General features: G+C 43.4%; 1 protein-coding gene across 2 annotated transcripts in view; it reads left to right on the top strand.

The window, feature by feature from the left end:
• AOAH (acyloxyacyl hydrolase) overlaps positions 1-22,935 on the top strand; it is an 845,303-nt gene that overhangs the window by 359,751 nt on the left and 462,617 nt on the right. For both annotated transcript variants that reach the window (XM_069215577.1, XM_069215569.1), the window contains exon 11: positions 17,609-17,703. In XM_069215577.1, the coding sequence (XP_069071678.1) occupies positions 17,609-17,703 (95 nt within the window). The remainder of the gene's footprint in view (positions 1-17,608; positions 17,704-22,935) is intronic.

Below are 22,935 nucleotides of genomic sequence, written 5' to 3'. Positions count from 1 at the left end.
CCTCCCTGAACCCCATGTAGCGTTCTTCCTGCTGTGCCTGGACCTCAGTGAACCTGGCCAGTAACGTCGCCATCGTTTCTTGGGAGTGGTGGTAGGCTGCCATGATGGTGGTGAGGGCCTCTTGGAGAGTGGGTTCCCTGGGCCTCTCCTCCCCCCCCTGTCGCACAGCAGCCCTCCGAGCTTCCCAGTTTCCCCCGGCCTCTGTCCCATGGCCGGTGTGCCCGCTCCCACTGCCCCCAGGTCCCTGTTGTTGTTGGGGTGTTGGGTTAGCCTGGGTGCCCTGTAGTGGCGGACACACCGCTGATTGAGCTGTCCTAGAGACAGAGGCATGGGCCCGCTGGGTGGGAGCTGTTCTGGTGTCGGCAGAGGGGGTCGGGTCTGGTGTGGCCTGTAGCTGCCTGAGGGGAACCGACTGCCCAGAGGTCCCCGATGGTCCGGGCTGGTCATCAGGTTCACTGTCGACAGAGCTGCTATCCTCAGTGTGGGCCTGTTCCGGTGGTGGGATGGACAGTTCTGGACCCTCCTGGCTGGTGTGTTGTCGTTCGGGTCCTGCATGGGGTAAGAGAGTTTGGTTATTGTTTCTGTGTGTGCAATAGCGTGCGTGTTATGGGTGCCCTTGTTCCCCAGTGCAGGCATTCCCTTGAGGGAGGTGTTGTGAGGGTATTTAGTGGGGGGGAGGGGTTAGTGCAGTGGTCATGCATAGGTGATGGGTGCCCATGAATTGTGTTATCATGCAGGAGTTGGTGCTGGGATGGGTGGGTTGTGCTGGTGAGACATTGTCAGGGAGGATATGTGCTGGGGGGTTGGGGGTGAGGGTGGGGGTGTGGGTTGGCATGCTGGTGGGGTGGGGGGGATATAGTAGTTGAGATTGGACTTACCAGAGTCCATTCCTCCGGCTACTCCAGCGAGGCCCTGAGGATGCAGGATGTTCAAGACCTCTTGCTCCCACGATGTAAATTCGGGAGGGGTGGGTGGGGGTCCGCCGCCAGTCTTCTGGACCGCGATGTTGTGCCTGGAGACCATCGATCGGACCTTCCCCCGTAGGTCGTTCCATCTTTTGCGGATGTCCTCCCTATTCCTGGGATGCTGTCCCACCGCGTTGACCCTGTCCACGATCCGCTGCCATAGCTCCGCCTTCCTGGCTATACTGGTGTGCTGCACCTGCGAGCCGAAGAGCTGGGGTTCCACTCTTAGGATTTCCTCCACCATGACCCGGAGTTCTTGGTCCGAAAAGCGTGGGTGCCTTTGGGGTGCCATGGGGTGGTGTGGGTGAGGTGTGGAGTGGTGTATGTGATGATGAGTATGTTGGTGTGGTCCTTTGTGCTACTATGTGGTGTGTGTGATGGTGTAGTGTGCCTCAGTGTGTCTTGCTAGGGATTGTCTGCTGTGTCTCTCTCTCCTTCTCTCAGTAATTCTGGTCGCAGGGGTTTGTGGGTGATGTGGGTGTGTGTTTTATAGTTGGTTGATTGTGTGGGAGTGGTGTGTGTATGTGTATCAGGTGTGTGTATTTCAAATTGTCCAATGTGGCTGTGTTTTGGTGATGTGTGTGTATTCTGACCGCGGCGGTGTGTAGCGCCAATGGAATACCGCGTTTGAATGACCGCCGTGTGGATTCGTGGGTCGTAATGGCATGGGCGTATTTCTGTTGGCGTGACGGTGGAGGTTTGGTCATCTCCAGTTTATCGCTGCCCGCCGATGTGGCGGGCTGCAGTGGAGGACGGATTTTTGGAGGTTTGGCCGTTGTGGGTCAGAATGACCGTGGCGGTTGACCGCGGTGGTGTTATGGCGGTTTTATGACCGGCGGTAAGGGCATTTTACCGCCGAGGTCAGAATCACCCCCTAAGTCCGAACGTAAAAAGTTGACCGGGACCTCCCAGCCATCGTATCCGAAAAGGGCTCCATGGACGTCGGATCAAGATCCAGGTTTACCCCGGTCGAAGGATTTTCATCTCGAAAAAACGATTAAGTCCGAAGGTAAAAGTCTCTACCGAGGAAACCCACATCGCGTATCCGGACAAGGGCTCCAGGAGGTCGGATTCAACTGGCAGGTTCGTCCCGGTGAAGAAAAACTTCAAAATAAAGACTAAGTCAGAAGGTAACTTTTTAACCGAGGCCTCCCGCGACCTGTAGCCGAACAGGGCTCCATCGCGGTCGGCCTGAACGTTTGACTTTGCCCCGGTCGAGGTGTAACCAGATGACCCGATTGGCGCTTTTTGTTTCCAAGCGCTAGAAAAGTAATAATTCTTTAAAAATTCATATCTCCGGTTCCCCTGAACCGATTTTAATCGTTTTTGTGTCATTTTAAAGATAAAAATATAAACTATTTTTATAAATTGGTTTTGGATTTTTAAACTGTTTCCTGTGTTTTATTTAATTACTGTTTTGTGATATTTGAATGCTTTACACTTTGGGCCTGATTCTAACTTTGGAGGACGGTGTTAAACCGTCCCAAAAGTGGCGGATATACCACCTACCGTATTACGAGTCCATTATATCCTATGGAACTCGTAATACGGTAGGTGGTATATCCGCCACTTTTGGGACAGTTTAACACCGTCCTCCAAAGTTAGAATCAGGCCCTTTGTCTCCTAAGTTAAGCCTTGACGCTCGTTGCCAAGCTACCAAGGGTTGAGCTGGGATTAATTTACTGAGACCTAACTGTACCTATGTGGAGGTTAGTGGCTTGTTGCTAGGTGTAGGTACCTACCTGCCCTACCAATAACCCATTTTCCAACACTTACCATGTGTCAATAAACACCTATTCTAATCACTATGGCCCTCATTCTGACCTTGGCGGGCGGCGGAGGCCGCCCGCCAAAGTCCCGCCGTCAGGTTACCGTTCCGCGGTCGAAAGACCGCGGCAGTAATTCTGACTTTCCCGCTGGGCTGGCGGGCGGTCGCCTTCAGGCCGCCCGCCAGCCCAGCGGGAAAGAGGCTTCCACGATGAAGCCGGCTCGGAATCGAGCCGGCGGAGTGGAAGCTGTGCGACGGGTGCAGTTGCACCCGTCGCGTATTTCACTGTCTGCGCAGCAGACAGTGAAATACATTTAGGGGCCCTCTTACGGGGGCCCCTGCAATGCCCATGCCAGTGGCATGGGCACTGCAGGGGCCCCCAGGGGCCCCGCGACCCCCCCTACCGCCATCCGGATCCCGGCGGTCGGACCGCCGGGATCTGGATGGCGGTAGGGGGGGTCGGAATCCCCTCGGCGGCGCAGCAAGCTGCGCCGCCTTGGAGGATTCAATTGGGCGGCGGTACACTGGCGGGAGCCCGCCAGTGTTGCCGGTCCGACCGCGGCTTTACCGCCGCGGTCGGAATCCCCATTGGAGCACCGCCGGCCTGTCGGCGGTGCTCCTGCGGTCCTCCGCCCTGGCGGTCTTTGACCGCCAGGGTCAGAATGACCGCCTATATCATGGTCTGGGTAATCATTTTTGCATCACATTATCCCTAAGAATTATAATCAGAGTGTAGCCTCATGGAGCATTGCAGAAATACATATTAGGATACTGAAAAATCCACATCACATTTGATGGATATGAAGGTACACCCAACTTCACACACACTGTAAATGACATATATCCTGTCCATTTCACATTTGAAGGGCAATAGCAGAGGAGCACAGCTATTTCACACATACATGTTGGCAACATGGTTCATTGCAGCATATGGCACACAACTAAGACACCATCATTCACTAAGGAAAAAAATGCCTCATGCATGAGGCAGTGGATGTGCTATAGCATTGGTAACAAAAAGGTATGACCAGACCCTTGACAGCAGTAAGTGTGACATCAGCTATCTTTGCAAGGAGTATGTGTGACAAGAAATCCATGTAAGCTGCAAATGGATAGCACGAGTGCCCCAGGTATGACTAGACATCCCCTGCACATGGCATCCCAGGTCATAGGTCCTGTCACTGCCATGTTCTCTGTCTCATCCCACCCTTCTTCAGGGGGCCCTGGAAATGGACTAGTTGTACCCAGATAATTCCTCATCTACACACACCCAGACTCACATTCTGACTCCAGTGTGCTTCCCTCTTTAGTATGGTATGCCATAGTCATTGTTCTCCTGTCTGCATGGACTTCTGGTCGAATAATGCACTGCCTTGGAGTCTGTAGGACCTGTAATCACCTGTCCATTGCTTCCCATGTGAAAGGGCCTCTTGGCCCTTTGAAATTCATTCTGACCTACAGGACTTGTGAGAGACTGAAGCTGCACACACCTGTGTGCACGTCCATGCAGACCAGCCATTTGAACATGCACTGCCCTTGCAGCTGCCTGGAACGGCATAGAAACTGCCATTATATGTATATCACTGTTATGCATTGCCGTATAAATCACTTGGGTAACACAGGCCTTGGGTTATTGTGTAACGTTGCAACACACAGGACAAATACAGTTTTCATTTTCCACTGTGTTGTTCCAGCTTTGACCAGTCTCAGTCTGCTAACTGTGTATTTGCCTTGTTAATTTTTGTTCCTGATTGACCCTGCATCCTGTTAGCCTGACTGGTTGCTGTCTTTGCGTTACCATAAAGGTTCCCTGCAGCTACATTTGTTTCATAGTTGCTTTCCATGCCCTCTCTCTCCTCCTGGGGTATTGTGTCAGGTAGGTCTACAATGAATATTCATATACATTGTATAGCGTAATCAGTTTACTTATCATATCATGGGGTGGAACTTGTCTTCAAATAGCCTAATCATGTCCGATCCCTTGTCTGGGTTTCATGTATGCATCAGTGACAAATAGTGACAGTGTACCATGGCTGTATTCATGGATTGGGTATGGTGCCTCCAGCACAACAAACAACTTTATATAATGTGCATGAATTGTCAACACATGTTTGTACCCTGACAGTCCACACACTGATTCACATTGCCCCCAACATATTGATGGGACTTGCGTGGTGAATAGCTGTAACATTAATCAGCACAGAGGCACTGATGCAGTCGGAATTTTAGAGGCCACCCTGTGTACAAATGTTGTGAGGAAACCTGCTGGTTTAAAATGACTGATTCTTTAATTTTGTGAGGACACCAAGGTTGCCCTGTTGTCAGTCTCATAAAACTTCTGCAGTGCCATAGCTGGACTATCCCCATGTGTGTTTTCTATTCCTCTTTGGCTTTCGTTCAATTCAGCTGTGAAGGATTCTTTGTTAATGCAGGAAATGGCTCTACAGACTCATGAGTAGACCTGCACGTAACTGTGACAACATGGACCCAAATAATGACACAGGCTACACATGGGCCAGCACACTTGAACTGGACACCTTTGTGCAATTAACCACTGGAAATAGGTGCACACATGCTGCTTGGCCTGCTGGTCCTCCACTGCCACAGGAGAAACATAGGTCATTTAGATGACTCAACTGTGGCGTGCCATTACATTTGTGGATTGATTTTGGGACTCGGTGTCACAATCACCGTACCCACATAGCATTTTCCAATGCCTGACTCATGAGTAGTATACAAACAAGTGCCCAGGAAGTGGTATCTAACATTCCACGACATGTGATGGCCTACTCTTGGAACTTTGCCATGATCAACCGTCTTCTATCTATCCTGTGCATGGTTTGTCATTGGAGATGCTTATGTCCCAAAAAACCTGGGAAGTTCACACAGCATTTGTTGCTACGTGTATGACAAACACATTTTCTTTCTCATTTCCACACTGAATAGCATCCGATGGTTGGCCACATTGAGAACACATGCATACAAGCAGATTTAAGAAAACACGTCTTGTGATGTTCACACAGTGGGACAGCTACATTTGTAAGAGACAATACACACACATTGACACATAGGCAATGAGTTACCATATTGAGTTGCGAAGCCTTGCTATACTCTATTGAGGCACAACATGCTCAAACTGGGTAATACCAATTTGTATTCCACACATTTGGGCATCTATTGCGTCAGTGAAGGGTGCAAATCCGGTACAACAACTAGAGGATCATGGTCCGCAGTAGAATGATCTGCCACATGTGCCCATACACCGGAATGCACAATGTAGGTGCAAACAGCGTATCTCTGTATAGTCACACCCGTCATGTACTAATAAAATTGAGAAATGACCCAAGCCCAGTAAAAGGCAGAACTTCTGACGCATACGTGTAAAAAAAGATGCACGTGCATCAAAAATTGCTGCATATACGTCGAAAAATGATGCTCACTGCCATGATATATCCATTGGCCCTGAGCGGTAATTCCCACACTGTACCCCATGAAGTTGGTTAACTATGAAAAATAATTGAAAATATTGATTCGGGGTAATTTCTAAGCATGTGCGTAAAAAAAAAAATTGCTGCACAGACTGTAAGCATTGTAATATTTTGACGCATAAGAATAAAAACGCACCGCATTTGAGGCAGGAAGTGATGTAATAGGATATCCTGTTTACAGAATTGGTACAGTGGATGTACTTTCACTTTCACTTTGCAGTCTGTGATTTTTCTTGACTGTGTGGCTGTGTTTGGATATGTCTCTCTGTGCATATTGTGAATTTGTCTCCTGTGTGCCCTTTATATTGTCTTTTGGTGTTTCCCAAGTGCTTGTGTTATCCTGTGTAAGTGTATTTTTGTCATTTCTGGTGTCTAATTTTGTCTTTGTACTGTTGGGAGTCTGTTGTGGGTAGTGTTAGTTTGGGGAAAGTTGGGCTGTTTTAGTGTTAATTAGTTTTCATTTCCCTCTCCTCCTTTCCCTTCATTATCCTCTGTACCCCTTAATTACTTCTTTTTTTTCAAGCATGTTGGGTAGGCCATGTCTTGGTAGGATGGGAGAGGAGGAGCTGGGGTGATTTATTTGGCTGGTGTGCCACTTCCTCCCATTAATGATTGAAGCAGGTGGCGGTGTGATACAGGGGTATCACACAGAGGCATGGAGGCTCCAGTGGGCAAAGGTCCTGTACCATCTTAAAAGAATATACAACACACCGCGCAACGACCACCATCTAAAACACCGTTGGGCTGACCTGGTTGCCAGGAAGCAAGACCTGCTGGACAACCTGGGGATTGTGATTGGTGGCCCTGTTGGTGAGTACAATTCAGAGTAATGTGCACATTTAATTGCTCTGTAGTGACAGTAGCAGATTTGTTCATATGCTGCAGGCAATGTTTTTGGACATGTGGAATGCAAGTTAAACATACAGTTGCCGTGAGTTATACAATAATTCCTACACATTACCGTCATTTGTTGACGCAACAGCTGCACTAACTTACAAAACAAAACTTGAGCCTGTAAATTAGTGCTGCCTTCATGTCAATCCATGATGCAAATGTGGCTCTAACATATGTTGTATGCATGGTCTGTGAGTGTACCAGGAAAGACATGTTTTTAATCCAGATATTTTCAAGAATTAATGTGTCCCCCAATTATTTCTGATACATGTCTGGACTGGATTCTGACACATATGTAAGAAGTTATTTCTGACCTCAGGTAACATCTTAGGCTGATAGTTTGACTTGGTTGGGCCGCAATTAAATTAGGGATGGATGCCAAAAGTAATGCACACGGGTTCATATCAAAATGTTTGGTGCAACTTACCATAGCTGTGGCACATAAAATGAAGAAAATGATACAAATTGAGGGGTAACAACTATCAAATTTAAGATGATGAATGTGGCTCATCTGTGATTACCGAAACCCATATTGGGTAAACAGGGCAATGAGAGACACATTTCAGGCGCAATGACTACATCTGTGCCCATGCAGTCTGTCATGGATGACCACAATATACACTGTCAACATATATCTCCTTGTTGTATCAAAATATGAAAACTGGTCAATCCATGGCTAGCCTCAAACGGTCACCAAATAATGCACAGGATCCCTGCCATTATGGTGTATTAGGGGGCATATGTGTCTCAGGGTACCCTGTTAATGTAGCATATGTAACCTAGAAACAACACAGGACCTACATGTAAGGGACCATAGAAAGCATGATAAATCATGATCTTAATTCAACCCACAGGTGCGTCACACAGTAAAGGATTGTCCTTTGATGCCCAAGCCACAATACCTGAGTGACTGGTATTGCAGTGCTCCAGGAAAGTGGCTTTGCATGTCTCTCATTTATACAAATGATGAGAGGAGTACACTCTATAAATGAGTCTGCAAACAAATGATGGAGTATGTTTGCCACCACATGATAGTTAGGGCCACTGCATGTGTGCAAGTATGTGTGTATCACTCACTGGAGTGACCGGGTCTGTACATGTTTGCAGTGGTATGTTTGTTGCAGTCTCATCAGATATTGGGCTGGACTTTCAGATTTAATCTTAGACACAGTAATTGTATTTGGAAGTGTTGTACAGTGCACAGACATTGAGCACATTTCTCCCTTCCATGCTTTACAGGTGGACAACACAATCAGAGAGGTAGCTCGATTTGCGGATCCAGGCATCTCCAGTAAGTGCTGATATTTCTGTTCTGGGTTGTGTTAGCTGCTGTTGTGTGATTGACTCCTGTGTGTTGGACACATAGCAAGGTATGATGCGCTGGTAAAAGATCAGATATGTTACTTGAGTGGAGTATCATTTTTTTTCCATCTTTGAGTTGGACAATCAGTAGAGTATTGTCATATTTTGGGATTGTAGTGCAGCCCTGTAGGCATGGCCATGTGAATAGGGTGACATTTGTTGATAAAACTTTTATTAAGAAAGTTTAGCAGAGGACCATATTTATGATTTAGTCAGCAAGTCAGACCCTGAATCTCACAGAATAGGAATGCCAAAGTCTTACCCACAGACTTAAGCCTCCCTGTTCACTAATGAACATGTTTGACTGTATGTTTGACTTCCTAGCAGCATGTAGCTCCACATGTTGTGCTACATGTATGTAGCACTTGAGTACAATGTCATAGGTGTGCATGCAGCTCATGGCCAGATGTTTGCTTGCATCTATCTGCTTGTTGTAAGACATTTATTACTGGTATGAAATGATGTTGACAATTGTCTGCATTTCCAAACATAAATGTGGATGGGATTGTCCAAGGTTTGGGTGTATCCTAGTTGGACATCCTCCTTACCTATGGTGGACTGCCCAAACCCATGTACAGCTGTCCAAACCTTCCTGGGTGTCCAAGATGTTGGAAAGTATTTGTTGCTTGTCCACCCCCGCCAGGCACAGGCGTAGGGATATGAAATGTGTACCTAGGACTGATGATCCAAGTTTAGTACACAGACATGTAAATCTGTAAATCACTTGTCCAAAACTAGGATACCCACTCATGATTAGCAACTGCATTTCTATCCTGGCAATTCCATTTACAAATCGCAGATCTTGGGGCCCTTTATTGTCATCCAGAAGTTAGTCATTAGTTGGCCTGTCACATGTGGAGAACTTGCAGCATTTTGTACGTGACAAATGGCTGAACTATGATGCATAGGTCATTTAAGTTGTTACACATCTTTTAGAGCATTGCTGTGCAGTTAGATAGGACATGTGTAGGCTGCATTGGCATGTACTACCTCATGGACAATCTGTGATCTGTATGATGTTATGGCCTGTTTCTGGTACATTAGATGTATTGTCTGATTTACTTCAGTAGCTATATCACACAATTAAGTACCTAATGTTTGGTTTTATCTTTTTTTTAACAGCAGCCAATATGAATCCCATCCAGATTCGGGAGTTTCAGCGCCAGGCGATGCTTTACCGCCACATTCTGGATGTGGAGTCTGGGTTCCGCAACATGGCACGGCGTTATCGCCATGAAAGAGCCTCCGGAGTGTGGAGGGCATTTGCCCAAGGGGGCCCTTTGGTGTCCACCACAGCCACCAGCACCACCACTACCACCCAGGTGGCACCAACCATAGCAGACACCACTGCAGGACCGTCAACCTCCACTGCTCCCGGGCCACCTGCACCTCCTCCTACACGCATGGCACCGACAACGGGACATACATCTTCAACTGGCACCAAGACCACCCCTGCTGCTGTCATTGACCCTGCAGATTTTCAACGGATGCAATGTGACATTGAACGTATGTTGAGGAAAATGAACAGGCTGCAGCAGGAGGTAGCACAAGTTAATAGGAGGGTGCGTGCCAAAAAGAAGACCCTGCGGAGGGTGAACATGTAAACAATTTACCCTCAGCCATGATTCCCTCCTCTTTCCTGGTTCTTTCAATTAGTGGGTTTAGGGGGCTTAGTGTTAGGTTAGAATAGGCTGTTAGTTTAGTTAGTAGTAGTTTATGATACTTTTAATATCTATTTTTTATTGTGTGTGTTTGGGGGATGATGTTGGGGTTTTGGTGTCTAAAAAATAAATATATAAAATATAAAAATCCCAAAAAATATATATTTGTTTTGTATAAGATAGTATGTGTTTAGGTTAGTATATGTTGTCCTCCATGTTTCCCGTCTTATAAGGGAAGTGGGGGGCTGATGTTTAGATCGTTTAGTTAAATGTGATAAGTAAGTTTAGCTTAGGTTAGTTAGGGCCTGTTGTGGGTAATGTGTAGTTAGGATAGGTTAGGTTAGGTAAGGTGTTTCCCCAGGTTTTATATTCCTTTTTTACTGTTAAATAAATATTTAGGTAATCCTTTACAGTATGTGTCACATGCTTGGGGATCAGGGCCTTGGCATGGGTGAACAGTGTCTCTTTAGTATTTGCATTTGTGTCCCATCCTGCAACCAAATCCCAATTGAGCTGTTACATTGGCAACTACACCAGAGCTACTTTGCTAAGAATCTGCCATCCATTGCACCCACCAGTCAAGGTTACTATGGATCCCAAAGTGTTGTTAATTTTTGATGTATGTTTTCAATCTGGTATGGGACCAGATTTGGTATTGAGGACACTGTGTTAAGTCTGCCTGCAGCCTGATGTTCAAGTGAAGCCTTATAAGGTGAGTGTTAGTATGATGTCATGTACTATGGTATACATAACTCACACCTATCATTGGTTACATTGTTCAGCCAGGTTACATATTTGTACGTACACTCATACACATCCATTCATGCTGTATGGTGTGTGTTAAGAAAAATTTGGGTCAAATGTCACATACGTAAAGATTGGCTTGAAGAAAAAGTTGAAGGCAATAATTTTTGGCTTAGACATCCCATGAGGAAGCGTTATTCTGTCCGACACATCATTATACTGTATAGTTTCTATTTCCCTCAGAAGTACCCCTCAGGAAGGGCAGATGATGGTACAATCCAGACCACAGTGCATAGTTATCAGCCCACCTTCTTTTAGGTCAGTTGTATTGACATTCTATAATCATTGACATGAGGTAAACATCACTGATCTCCATCACGGTTGAGGTGTCACATTACACAGAGACAACGTTGTTGTGTAAGTGCTATTTATTTTAAAGTGCTGTAGTGCTATATGTACATTGTCCATGATTGTGAGTCCATTAGTGTGACACTTTCCATTGTGATCCTACCCAAGTGCAAAAGGACATGTCATTGGATATGCTGGGGTGAAGTGTCAGACAGTGCAGAGGGACAGGATTTGCCAATGAGTTAGTGAGAGACAATCACAGGGCAGGGTGACAAGATAAACAGTGGGCTGGAGAACAGTGCTTGTGAGCAGCTGTTTCAAGACTGGCATATTACAAAGCACAGGAACTTTGTTATATGTGGCCAAGTGGCAGGGACTAGTGCTACCAGGTACTCTTACTGGTGAAGGTGATCTGTTCCATGTCTTCATCTTCTGATGTGTGTGTTGTCTCCTCTGCCCTTGGTGGTGGTGGTTGTGAAGGGGCAACACACACCTCAGTGTTTGAAGACATGGAGTCAGACATCCCAGTAGCTGCCAACTGTGGGGCTATTAAGGGCAGTACTGCAGCAAGGAGGAGCTGCTGGTTCTTAAGAATAGCAGCCACATCACTGTGGTAGGCAGCCAGGTCGGCCCTGAGGGGGTCAATATTGCATTCATGCACACATTGACAGGATTGTTGTTGGAGGTGTTGTGTCAACTCTCTTACAGCTGTGCTGATTTCCTTCACACTTTTTTCAAGTTCTTGCAAGACTGATGTTCGCCCTTGCATGGCTGCTGCCTGTTCTGCAGTTGACATTATGCACAAACGCACCCCCTCTAGGCTGGCTGCCATGTTTTCCATCCCCACCCGCACCTCCTTGGCCAGCTCCTGCTGTACTCCAACTACAGTTCTCTCAAAGCTGGTGCCAGTGTCGTCAGAGTCCTCAGCTGGGTTGGAGCTGGCAGGTCGTACAATTGGGGTGGTGGGTGGGTCCTCTGTGATGGCTGCTGTGTCTGTGCTCCTCATCCTTGCAACTGAAGGTAAGGTCTGGAGGGTCCCAAGGACATCTTGGAGGGTCTGCTGGCTGATGTTTGTCAGCTCGTCATCCATGTCATCAGGGAAGTCCAGGACAGGTATATCCCCAGGAGAGCCATCGTCCTCTGCAATGAGATATTGTACAATTAGTGTGTCTGTGTTGTGGCATTTGTAACATAACGTGCTTGCCTTCCTCTTTGTTGCACATTGTGATATAGGTTCCTGTTCATTGTTCCTGTCTATAATATTAACATTCTCCCAGGCCAATGCCCCACCTGCATGTCACATGTAGTGTGGTCAGTTTGGGGACTTGTCAGCATCACATCCTCTAGGTGTTGGTTCTGGCCAAATTGTATATTGGCACCTTCTTGTCTGACTCAACCCTCCGTCTACTTCCATTCTCATGGTGAGGCCTTGCACTGGCTGTGGGTGTTCTGATGGCACTTGCACCACACTTAACAATCTGGAACTGAGCCAGTCTCAGATATTTCACATCCAGCTATATGTTGCTGAGACCTAGCATAACTATGTATAGCACTGGCATGGCACACTACATATGTCAGCATTGATAGTGTGTAATGCTGATGTTGGGGAATGTTTGCTGCATTGGATTGCACTTATGGTCCTAGCAGTGTTCCATTTCCTCTTCTGACTGTGAGGGTGAATCTCACTAGCCTGTGACATATGTCCTCCTCCTCAATGCTGTTGTCTGAACAGTATGACATTTGGGATGTTGCATGGTGTCATTGGAGCTAATGTGACCCAGGCACAGGGTGGACCCTGACATATGCAGCATGGGTATGACATTAGTGCTGTGTACCTCATAATGTTTATGACAATGGCTGATGTTTGGAGCAACTATGGACAATCACATTTGACAGGATTAGAACATTTTTATTGATTACAGGGGATTGATAAAGTTGTCATCCTGAACCCTCTATTTTGGGTGTGTTTGATCCATGGGGATGTTACTGCCATTAGCTACTTGACCTGCACACACAGCAGAGATGGTAGTGGCAACTGTTGTCAATGTTAAATTCCACTTGCAGATATGGCTTGAGACTGTTAATTGAGCCCTAGTTCATGTAGGGAGAATACCAGCTGACGTGTGACAGCAGGCCAGTTTTACGTTGTACCCTACCCTCCTGAACTGGCTTTACCTTTCCAACATCCTTGGCATGGCAGCATACCCCCATGCAAAGGTTGTTGGCGTAGTGTAGTACTGTGCCCCAGGTTTCCTCTGAACGGGCCATGCCCCCGTGCCGTGCACCTTTACCCATTCCACTCCCTGATTATCATGACTTACATGCATTGTGTAGTAGGTATGTCCCCCCCCTGCTTGCAGTTAACATTTGTGCATTTTAATTCCCCATGCGACTTACCCTGCAACTGTGTTGTCTCCTGGTAGTCTGCGCTGTCCTGTCCTTGAATCCCTGTGACGATCTCTTCAGGGATGACGGCTGCCACCATCTCCTCCATGTGGTTCAGGGCCTCCTGCGGTGCTGGACTCCCACCTCCAGTCTGCAGTGCTGCCTTCCTGTTCCTGGCCCTCTTTTCCTTGGTCCTGCGCTTGCAGTCATGCCAGCGTTTCTTGCACTCAATGACTGTTCTCTGTACTTCTGCCACACTGTTTATCTTGTCAACAATTTGTTGCCATATTACCTCTCTCCTACTGATTGGTAACTTTGAGGTGACAAACAGTTGGTGCTGGTGTTCCGTCACCTCTTTCACCAGAATTTCCTGCTCCTCTGCACTGAAACAACATTTTCTTTTCTTCTTCTCCCTGTCCTGGGTCTTGTGTGGGTCCTCCTGGCTGGTTTCTGGTCTGTTGTCATCTTCCTGGGGTCTGTGCAAGCATCTGGGATCCATTTTGGCTCTCCTTAGCACATTTTGCACTGATTGTGCCGCTTTTTGACGCAATTGCATTGAAAAAAGGCGCGTATCCGGTTTGCGATGCCGTAAACCGGCTCACAGTCATTTTCGCCGTGTTAACATCGTTTTTCTTTACGACGTGACACATTGGTTTGAGTAAAAAAAAATTACTCACACCAGTGGTTTGCGCTGCCGTGCGTCAAAGTATAAATTTGACACGCGAGCAGCGCGTAGAATTGGCGTTAGCCGGCAGTAACATTTTTGACGCAAAACTGCGTTGGCGCAGTTTTGCGTCAAAAAGTATAAATATGGCCCCTAGTGTCCTGAGGAATCAATTGATGCAGACTGTGGATGGCATGGGGCCTTACTTAACGCATGTCATGAACCCCAGGCTTTGGTTTGTTCTCACTCGTTTCAGATTGGACACGTTTCATCGCCTGCCTGTCGGCGGCAGCCTTGCAGTGGAGGAGGTTTGCCACAGGCGGCCCTTCCTGTGTTGTTTATATGGCGGTTCAGACCACCATGCCGGTGGCGGCCTTTTCCATTGTCGCCGGCATGGCGGTCTGAACCACCATGTACATAATGAGGGCTTATGTTTTTATTATTTTGATCTTCTTGTTTAAGCTAAGTTAAAGAAGCTTTGCTTCTATATAATCCATACCATTAAGATACTACTTCTTGGGTTATGGCACATTTTTCATTGAGTTACTGATTCAAGGGAAGTATTAAGTTATTTTTGCAGACTTGCAGTGAGTGAGGCATAAACCCACTGATGATTGAGGCATTTATAGTGGCTTCATAATGTTAGTAGATGTACTTACCAACAAATGCATGTAATGGCTGTAATTTCACTGATTGATGAACTAGGCTCTTCTACTGAATTGTTTTTGTAAATGGATCACCCATTGGTGCCATCAAAATGCTATTTATTGGCGTATGGATTTTAAAAGTTTACTTATTATTTGTTTTATGCTTTTCTTGTAATTGATTAACATGCTTTTTAATGTACTTTTATGGTTGCAAAATACAACCGAATAAAGTGGTTCTACTACATAATAAACCTGTTTTTAAACAATCCAGTACATTGTATTATTGGTGAATAATATTTAATATTTTATAAAAAGGTAATTTAATATTTTTCTAAATTATTCTATTTTTTATCATTGCAGGAGTAATTGAAATTATTAAAATGTTACACTTGGACTCCAATTATTAATATGTTTTAGAAAAATGTTTTTAGAGTTTTTTGTTTTTTTAGAATGTATATATTAAGTGAAATAGTGAAACCCAATTCTTTTTTTTACATTGTAAAAATATAAATATATTTAAAATCCATGTTACCTGATATTTATGGACATGAATCATATTAATTTTAAAACACAACCCACCCGATGCCAACAAACCCAGAACACCTTTTCTATTTCCCCTGATTAATAATAAATTAGGCTGCAATATTTAATTTTAAACTGTTTAAATATTCATATATATGAATTATATATCATAAATAATAATTTCACATGGAATTATTCATTGTGTTTAATTGCAAAAATTACCTGAAACACTACCCTAACAATCCACCCATAAACTCCACAATCTGAAATAAAATAACATAAAAACACATTTCAAACAATATAAATTATCATATTAACAAATACTATGATTATAACAAAAATAAACAGAAATGAATGCATTGAAACAATATTGAAATACCATAACATTATAGCATGTTACATGTTTACATTGCTAACATCCAAAAGGTAAACTTAACCTAGCAATATGTCTTACAATATTTTGGCAACCACAACATTGTATCCACAATACTATGGTAAAATTTGCAGTCGATATTCTGGTACCACATTGCTTTTGGGATAGCTTGAGGACACACCATCCTCAGAAAACATGGTTTCCTGAAAATGTTTTACAGACGTCATCTGCATGCATTCACACATTCACATTAACCCAGCATGGCATATTACTTTGTTGTAACCAAACATTATAAAAACAAAACACACTGTGGACAACAATTGAAGCACCCTACTGCACATCTACATGTTGATCATTTGTATGACACATTAGGTAGATATTGTAAGTGAGCATTGCAAAAGAAAGCATTAATACATATGTACTCTCTTACAGTATTATAACTACAACCAGCATAAATGTTCCTATACTTCAAGGGCCATCACAGATTTAACCAACAACAAAATAACATGGACAACTGCTTTCATGTAACTAAACACATGCTCAGCATTTAACACAGCACATACATTGTTACCATGTCCTCTCTGAATATATTAATATTTTCCCTTACCAGAACTTGACTATCCAAGGACAGAACAAAAGTCATCAATTATGCTATTGAACGTCTTACTGAATAGTCTTCCAAGATATATTCCAAAACCGTGAAACCCTATTTATCCACTGCTCTGTTTCCCAAAACATCACACTCATTTAAACATTACACCGCTGTCTTCTTTCTGCCATTACCAGAAGCAAACTTGCAGACACACTCATTGACTCAGTACCAAAACACAAAATAAAACACCCATTCAACACATTTTCCAGAGGCATCAGTAACTCCAATCCATAGCCATCTTTAGAACCCCTTAATATCAAAGTTCTTAGGCCCTCCCTTCAACATGATCTCATTTCATTCTCACACCGTTTCCCCTTACCCAAAATGCTTTCATATCCTGCTTGCACATCCTTCACCTCGTTTCTACTGCATGCACAACCTGCCTCACCTTCTTCAGCCTGTAATACCAGCCCCTATAAAATATTTACCTTTCCACTCATACAAAGAGATATCCACCCTCCTCCTCATCTGCACATTCAACTCATAGTATCTCTAGACTATACAGCCACCCCACCAACTCTCCAACTGTTCACTTTACACTCACTAGCTACCTACTCACATCAGGCCTGCAGTACCGGTGTCTTTCGGACTTCCCCAATTCATATCCTTGACAAATATATCCAATGCCGCATTAATACTCCTTAATGATATCTAAATACTCCGCTTAGCCCTAAACCTGCTAACACCTGCTAAGCTACCCTTATTTACCTTGTACAATTCTATGCATCTTTCCACTCCTTGACCTCTCCTTATCATTCCCTGTTATTATGTACTCCACTAATTACCCACCCTTGCTAATCATCATCATTTACCCACACCCAAAGTAACACGACCTGTGCAAGCTCCATAGCCAGATTCCTTACTCAGTCTGTAACACTGTGCTTCCTACTCACTGTATAGAACCACTGCTTTGTTTGAATGCCCCTTAAATGTGCACACACACACACACACACACACACAGAGCAATGGTTATAATGCAAATACAATGCACACAGCTTGAGCCTTCATATAGAGTACAAAAGTAAAACCGTTTTTGAGCCTTTGAACATATTCAATCATTCACAGGTACACTCCCCTAGGCAGCAAATATGTAAACTGTAATATTTTAACCACTAACACACTTCTTGCTTTGCAGGTACTGATAGCAGGGGCCTCATTCTGCTGGGGGACTCAGCTGGAGCACACTTTCACATCCCTCCTGAATGGATAACAGTGGAACAATTGTCTCTAGTGAGTAATACAGCGCTAAATGACGTCAGATACATTATTCATAGAGCTATAACTTTATGTCCTTAAACATTGCCAATATTGTTCTGATCCTCTTAAAATTTTTTGACCGAAAATAATGTGCTGTGTAATTCATAACCTTTGATGTGCCATTGAGGAACAGAAGACCAGTATATCCGAAGTTATTATGTAACTCAAAATATTAATTTGGTGAAAAATAGCAAAGCACAGGTTTTACATAAATGTATCATACATTGAGAAAATTAATCCTCAAATGTGTTCAGCAAATTGTCCTAGCAAAATATTTAAGACCTAATTTAGAGTTTAGAATGAACTGAAAATCCACCAGCTTCTGAAGGAATCTTCTAAATATGGCATAAAATGCACTGACTGATTTCCTTGTATCATTGGGTTAATATTGTGGAGCAAATCCAGCTAGTGGACTGTTCTCAATATCTGGAATTTCCTTAAGGAATTAGAAGTTTTGTGGTTACCCCACACTTAATGGGGCCTTGGTTTTCACAAAATTTGTTTTCAGAGACACTTTACACTTTTTGAGGGGGAACCTGACTCCATTAAAAGAGAGACACTTTTAGCCTCAAGTACTTAGCACTAAGGATATAAATAATTTCAGGGGAGTTAAATATTATGAAACTAGGTTAAAATCCTAAAGACTTGATTATGAGTCAGTTAGTGTAATCCCACCAGTGTGTAAACCCTTATTTGCGCACAGGTTGGAATTAAGAATTTGAAGGTATTTAACTTATTCAAGAGTTATTAGATCCATTTAATACCTCAACCTTTGTTACATTTTGGCAGGTCAAACCTGCTGAAATTGAATGAGGAAAAGCACACAATATTTACCATAGCGTGGATTCTGATGTGTTACACCAAAATCTGCATGTTATTTCCCGCAAACGCGTAATAGGTTTTATTTATTGCACCTGATGAATAACATACTCCTTGGTATCATCATTTATTAGGTGCAATAAATACCACCTGTACTCATAATCTGGGCTTTAATGTAGGGTATGCTGGGAAAAACAGACTAATTTTAGCAGGATACATTCCCTGCAAATCTTCATTTCAAGAGAAATGTCACCCTACAGATGAAGTTTTGCACATTTCATAAACCTCACAACTTAAGGAAGTACAAAAGCTGGTTATCCTTTGCCAGCAGAATTTCTTGTTTACAAACACATATTTAAAACCCTTCCCTGGCTGCCCTCCTCTAATTTCAATATTAGGAAATTGTTTAAAAGTATCAGAACAGAAATTAGATAGGACTAATACAAGTGATAAAGAATATGTTCTAAAATGTTGTTCCATACACATCCTATAGGTTTGCATGTACATTCCTGTTGGAATGCAGAATGCATATATTATCTTGACAAAAACAATCTTATACTCGCACACCCATTCTCTCTCCGAATCTCCCACTTTGACACAAACAGCCGTATTTTATCACCCTGCCCATACTACGCACAGTCACTTCCCTTCTCATACCCTTCACCTCCAGCTAGGCTTTATGAGTTGTACAAAAACCAACCTCGACAGATCAGGTCTGGTAAGCTGCAGTATAAACTATGCCATGCAATGAGATTAAAAAATATAAAAATGTGGTTTGAAATAACACACCCATACTTAATCCTGAGGTTTGCATATTGGTCATCTAGTATTGCCCCAAAAAGACCAAAAAATTACATTTTCTTTTTGTCAGATCTGTACTAAGACTTTTAATCTGGCCTACGGGATCTCAATCAGGTAAGTGACCACAGAAGAAAAAATCTTGGAAGACACCTCCCCTCCAACCTCTTTAGCCAAACCACTGCAAATATCTACACTAATAAAAATTAATGTACTGTATGCCAATCGGGCTAACATGGCGGACTTTGAATCTTGGACTACCTACACAGCCTACCATTCCATAATGGGCACCAAACATAGGTTATTTACTTTCTCCACTATGCATAACTTTCTATAAATATAATGCCAAACAATTCAAGGGTGACACCCAAATGGCAACTGCTCCTACATGGTCCGGAGAGCTTCTCAACAATAAACCAATAAACAACAACCATACTGCAAGTCTACAAAGACTCAATAATGCTAATTTGAGAAGACATCCATAGACACTTATCATTGGTTTGTCCTTCATTATAAACATAGGCCTGACCAAAACAGACATTCCTTCCTTTATGCAGCACTCCAGGGAATGCAAAAAGCTATTGCAAAAAGCTGACCACAAGCCTGATGCAACAGTTAGCTTGATTGTATGTAGAAAGAACAGAATGCATATTACACAAATGGACAAAAACAGAAGAGGAGCTATAACTTCTTGCAGATCAAAAACAGGCTGAAAATGACACCCAACTCAACAGCCTTCTTCTCTCATACTGCTGAGAGAGAGCCAGAACTGCAGCCCAACCCTCCCAACAACGACAAAAAGCTTACTGAACCAAGATACTATTGTTCAATAGTACAATCCTGTTCGATCTCAGACTGGAAGGGCCCTGACACTTGTCCCTCTTTAAAGAAAATTATGACAGTGCCAGACATATAAAAGGATGTTCCCTTGAACATCCCATTGGCAGTTTGATAACATTACAGATGGCAAGGCCTCCTAGACAACCCATTTAGAACCTCCAACAAGTGTTTTCTCCCTCGGGGAAGACTGCTTATCGCAAATAATTGGCCCATAAACCTATCCTTGACACATATTTAGCATCCAAAAATAAATGGCATGTGATCAATCTCACTGAAAACTGCTTTAGAGACATTTATTGAAAGGTTGAGGCTACCTACCTTAAAAATACTACATAAATATAGAATCATGAGGAGAAGGGAGGAGTAGCACTAATACACTCCACTAAAATTGCACGCACATAAATATCAGGCATTTCATGCTCATTGGTTGAGTGAGAAAGAGGCACAATACGTTTCAATAGTCCCTTTTATTGCAGCTGTGATTATAAATGTTTACCAACATAGGCATATGCAGTCCATTGCTGTTTGGATATGGTGGTTATGAAGGAAAAAGCCAACTCTTGAGAAGTCTTCTGAAGATAAGAATGTTTTTCGTGGATCTTCTATTTGGGGGTAATGGATTCCATAGTTTGGACATTTGAACAGAGAAAGATGTACCACCTATAGTCTTTTTCTTGTATTGTGGTGTATTAAGGTGGGGTTCAAGCCTTGAGCTAAAGTTTATTTGTTGAATGTATTTGTTGATTTTATTCCTGATGAAAAGCAGCCCTGTTCCATGTATTGTTTTGTGGGTGGTACAAGCAGCTTGAACGTGGATCTTCTGGCAACCGGTAACCAATGTAGTGCCCTTAAGGCAGGGGAGATGTGAGCTTGTGGCTTTACACACTGTGGTAGTCTGGCAGCCAAATTTTGAATGCGCTGTAGTTTTTTCATAGTAGAAAGAGATGATCCATGGTAGATGCCATTGGCAAAATCTAGTTTAGATAGTACAAGAAAGATAGTAGCCTGCACCTTGTGTGCAAACCAAGGTGGGGGAATATGCGTCGCAGAGTTTTCGAGGTGATGAAGCTTGATTGTGCTAATTTATCCACTTGTGCATTCATTGTTAAATTGGAGTCCATGGTAATTTCAAGGTTTTTGACTTCCTTAGATACTTGAGGAGGTGGTCCTAGATCGTCAGGCCAGACACAGAGTGGGTCATAATTTTTCCATTCACCACAAGTGAGTATTTCTGTTTTGGAAGCATTCTGCTTGAGATGGCTCCAAGTTATCCATTGAGCAATGGCTCTAAGACAACTGAAGATTTGTGAGTTTCCAATGTCTTTGGGGCATTCCAATTTAATGAGTATTTGTGTGCCATTTGCATGGTTGTAGCATGTGATTTGAAATTCATTGATCAATTATGGTAATGACATCATGTAGATGTTGAAAAGCATAGGTGAGATGATTGATCCTTGAGGGACCCCTACTTTTGTGAAGTAGGGTTTGGACAAGAAAGGGGGAGCATAGATGACATTAGTTGTGTTGTGAAGGTAGGATGTGATCCATTTGAGAGCAGTTCCTTCTATGCGGCTTTGTGGAGTCTTTCAACTAGGGTGTTGTGGTCAACAGTGTCAAAAGCAGCTGAGAGGTCCACGAGAAGTAGTGCAGCAACTCCATTGCTGTCAACTGTGTTTTTAAGATCATCCTAGATTGCAATGAGTACAGAATCAGTGCCTGTTCCTGGGTGGAATCCAGTTTGGTAATCTGAAAGTATGGAGTTGTCTTCAATGAATTGTGACATTTGGGTGAATGCTGCTTTTCTGTCAGTTTGCCCAGGAAAGGTCTATTTGTAATTGGTCTGTAGTTGTTGGGGTCCTGTGGGTCCCGATTTGTTTTCTTTAATAACAGGAGTATGAATACCTTTTTAAGCTCTTCAGGAAATGTTCCAGGAGTTAAAGAATTATTCATGATTCTGCTTACTGGCGTGGCAGCAGAAGTAGATAAAAGAATGTTCTTGAAGATGTATGCTGGACAAGGATCAGAAGGGCAGCCGGAAGTCCTGCTTGCTTTGACCTAATCCATAAATTCACTCTGTGATACTTGTTTGAAGGAGTGCAGGAGCTGAGATGGCTTAGTCTTGGAGGGGATGTTAGAAAAGGAGTTGGTGCTTGTGGTTTTCCTTTGTTATAAATAGGAGTCCAATGTGTCTTCTTAGTTGTGTAATGATTTGCCAGTTTGGGATGAGTTCATTTCATGCGTTTGTGTTTTAAAAATTTGTTGAGAATTTCATAAAATTCATTATTTGCAAATTTTGTATTTTGAATTCTGTCTGAGTAGTACCTTTTTTAGCTTTTTGATTGATGATTTGTACATTCTGTTAAGTTTGTGTATGTGAAGTTTGTCTTGAATGTTTGATCCAGATTCATTGTAGCTTTCTGATTTGTTGTTTTATCTTTTTTAGTCCTGTATTTCTCCAAGGTGTTGGTTTTCTTTTGTCCTGTTTAGTTTGTTTGAGTGGTATTAAGATATTGAAAAGCTTCCTGTAGCCACTCATAAAGTTTTGGAACAGAATTTATTGTGTCTAGATCTGTGTTAGCGGTTAGTTGTGTTTCTAAAGATATATATATTGCATATTTGTGACATGTGAGGGTGTAGTCAAAATAAAATGTACGCTGCTTGTTACATTGACATCAAATAACCATGCACGGCTGTTTTGGAAATAAAGAACATTTTAATTGTACTTGGGTGGTGAAGTGACCACAAACG

The sequence above is a fragment of the Pleurodeles waltl genome, chromosome 2_1, assembly GCF_031143425.1.
Source record: "Pleurodeles waltl isolate 20211129_DDA chromosome 2_1, aPleWal1.hap1.20221129, whole genome shotgun sequence".
NCBI classification, from domain to species: domain Eukaryota; kingdom Metazoa; phylum Chordata; class Amphibia; order Caudata; family Salamandridae; genus Pleurodeles; species Pleurodeles waltl.
This window is presented reverse-complemented; position numbering and strand designations above follow the sequence as displayed.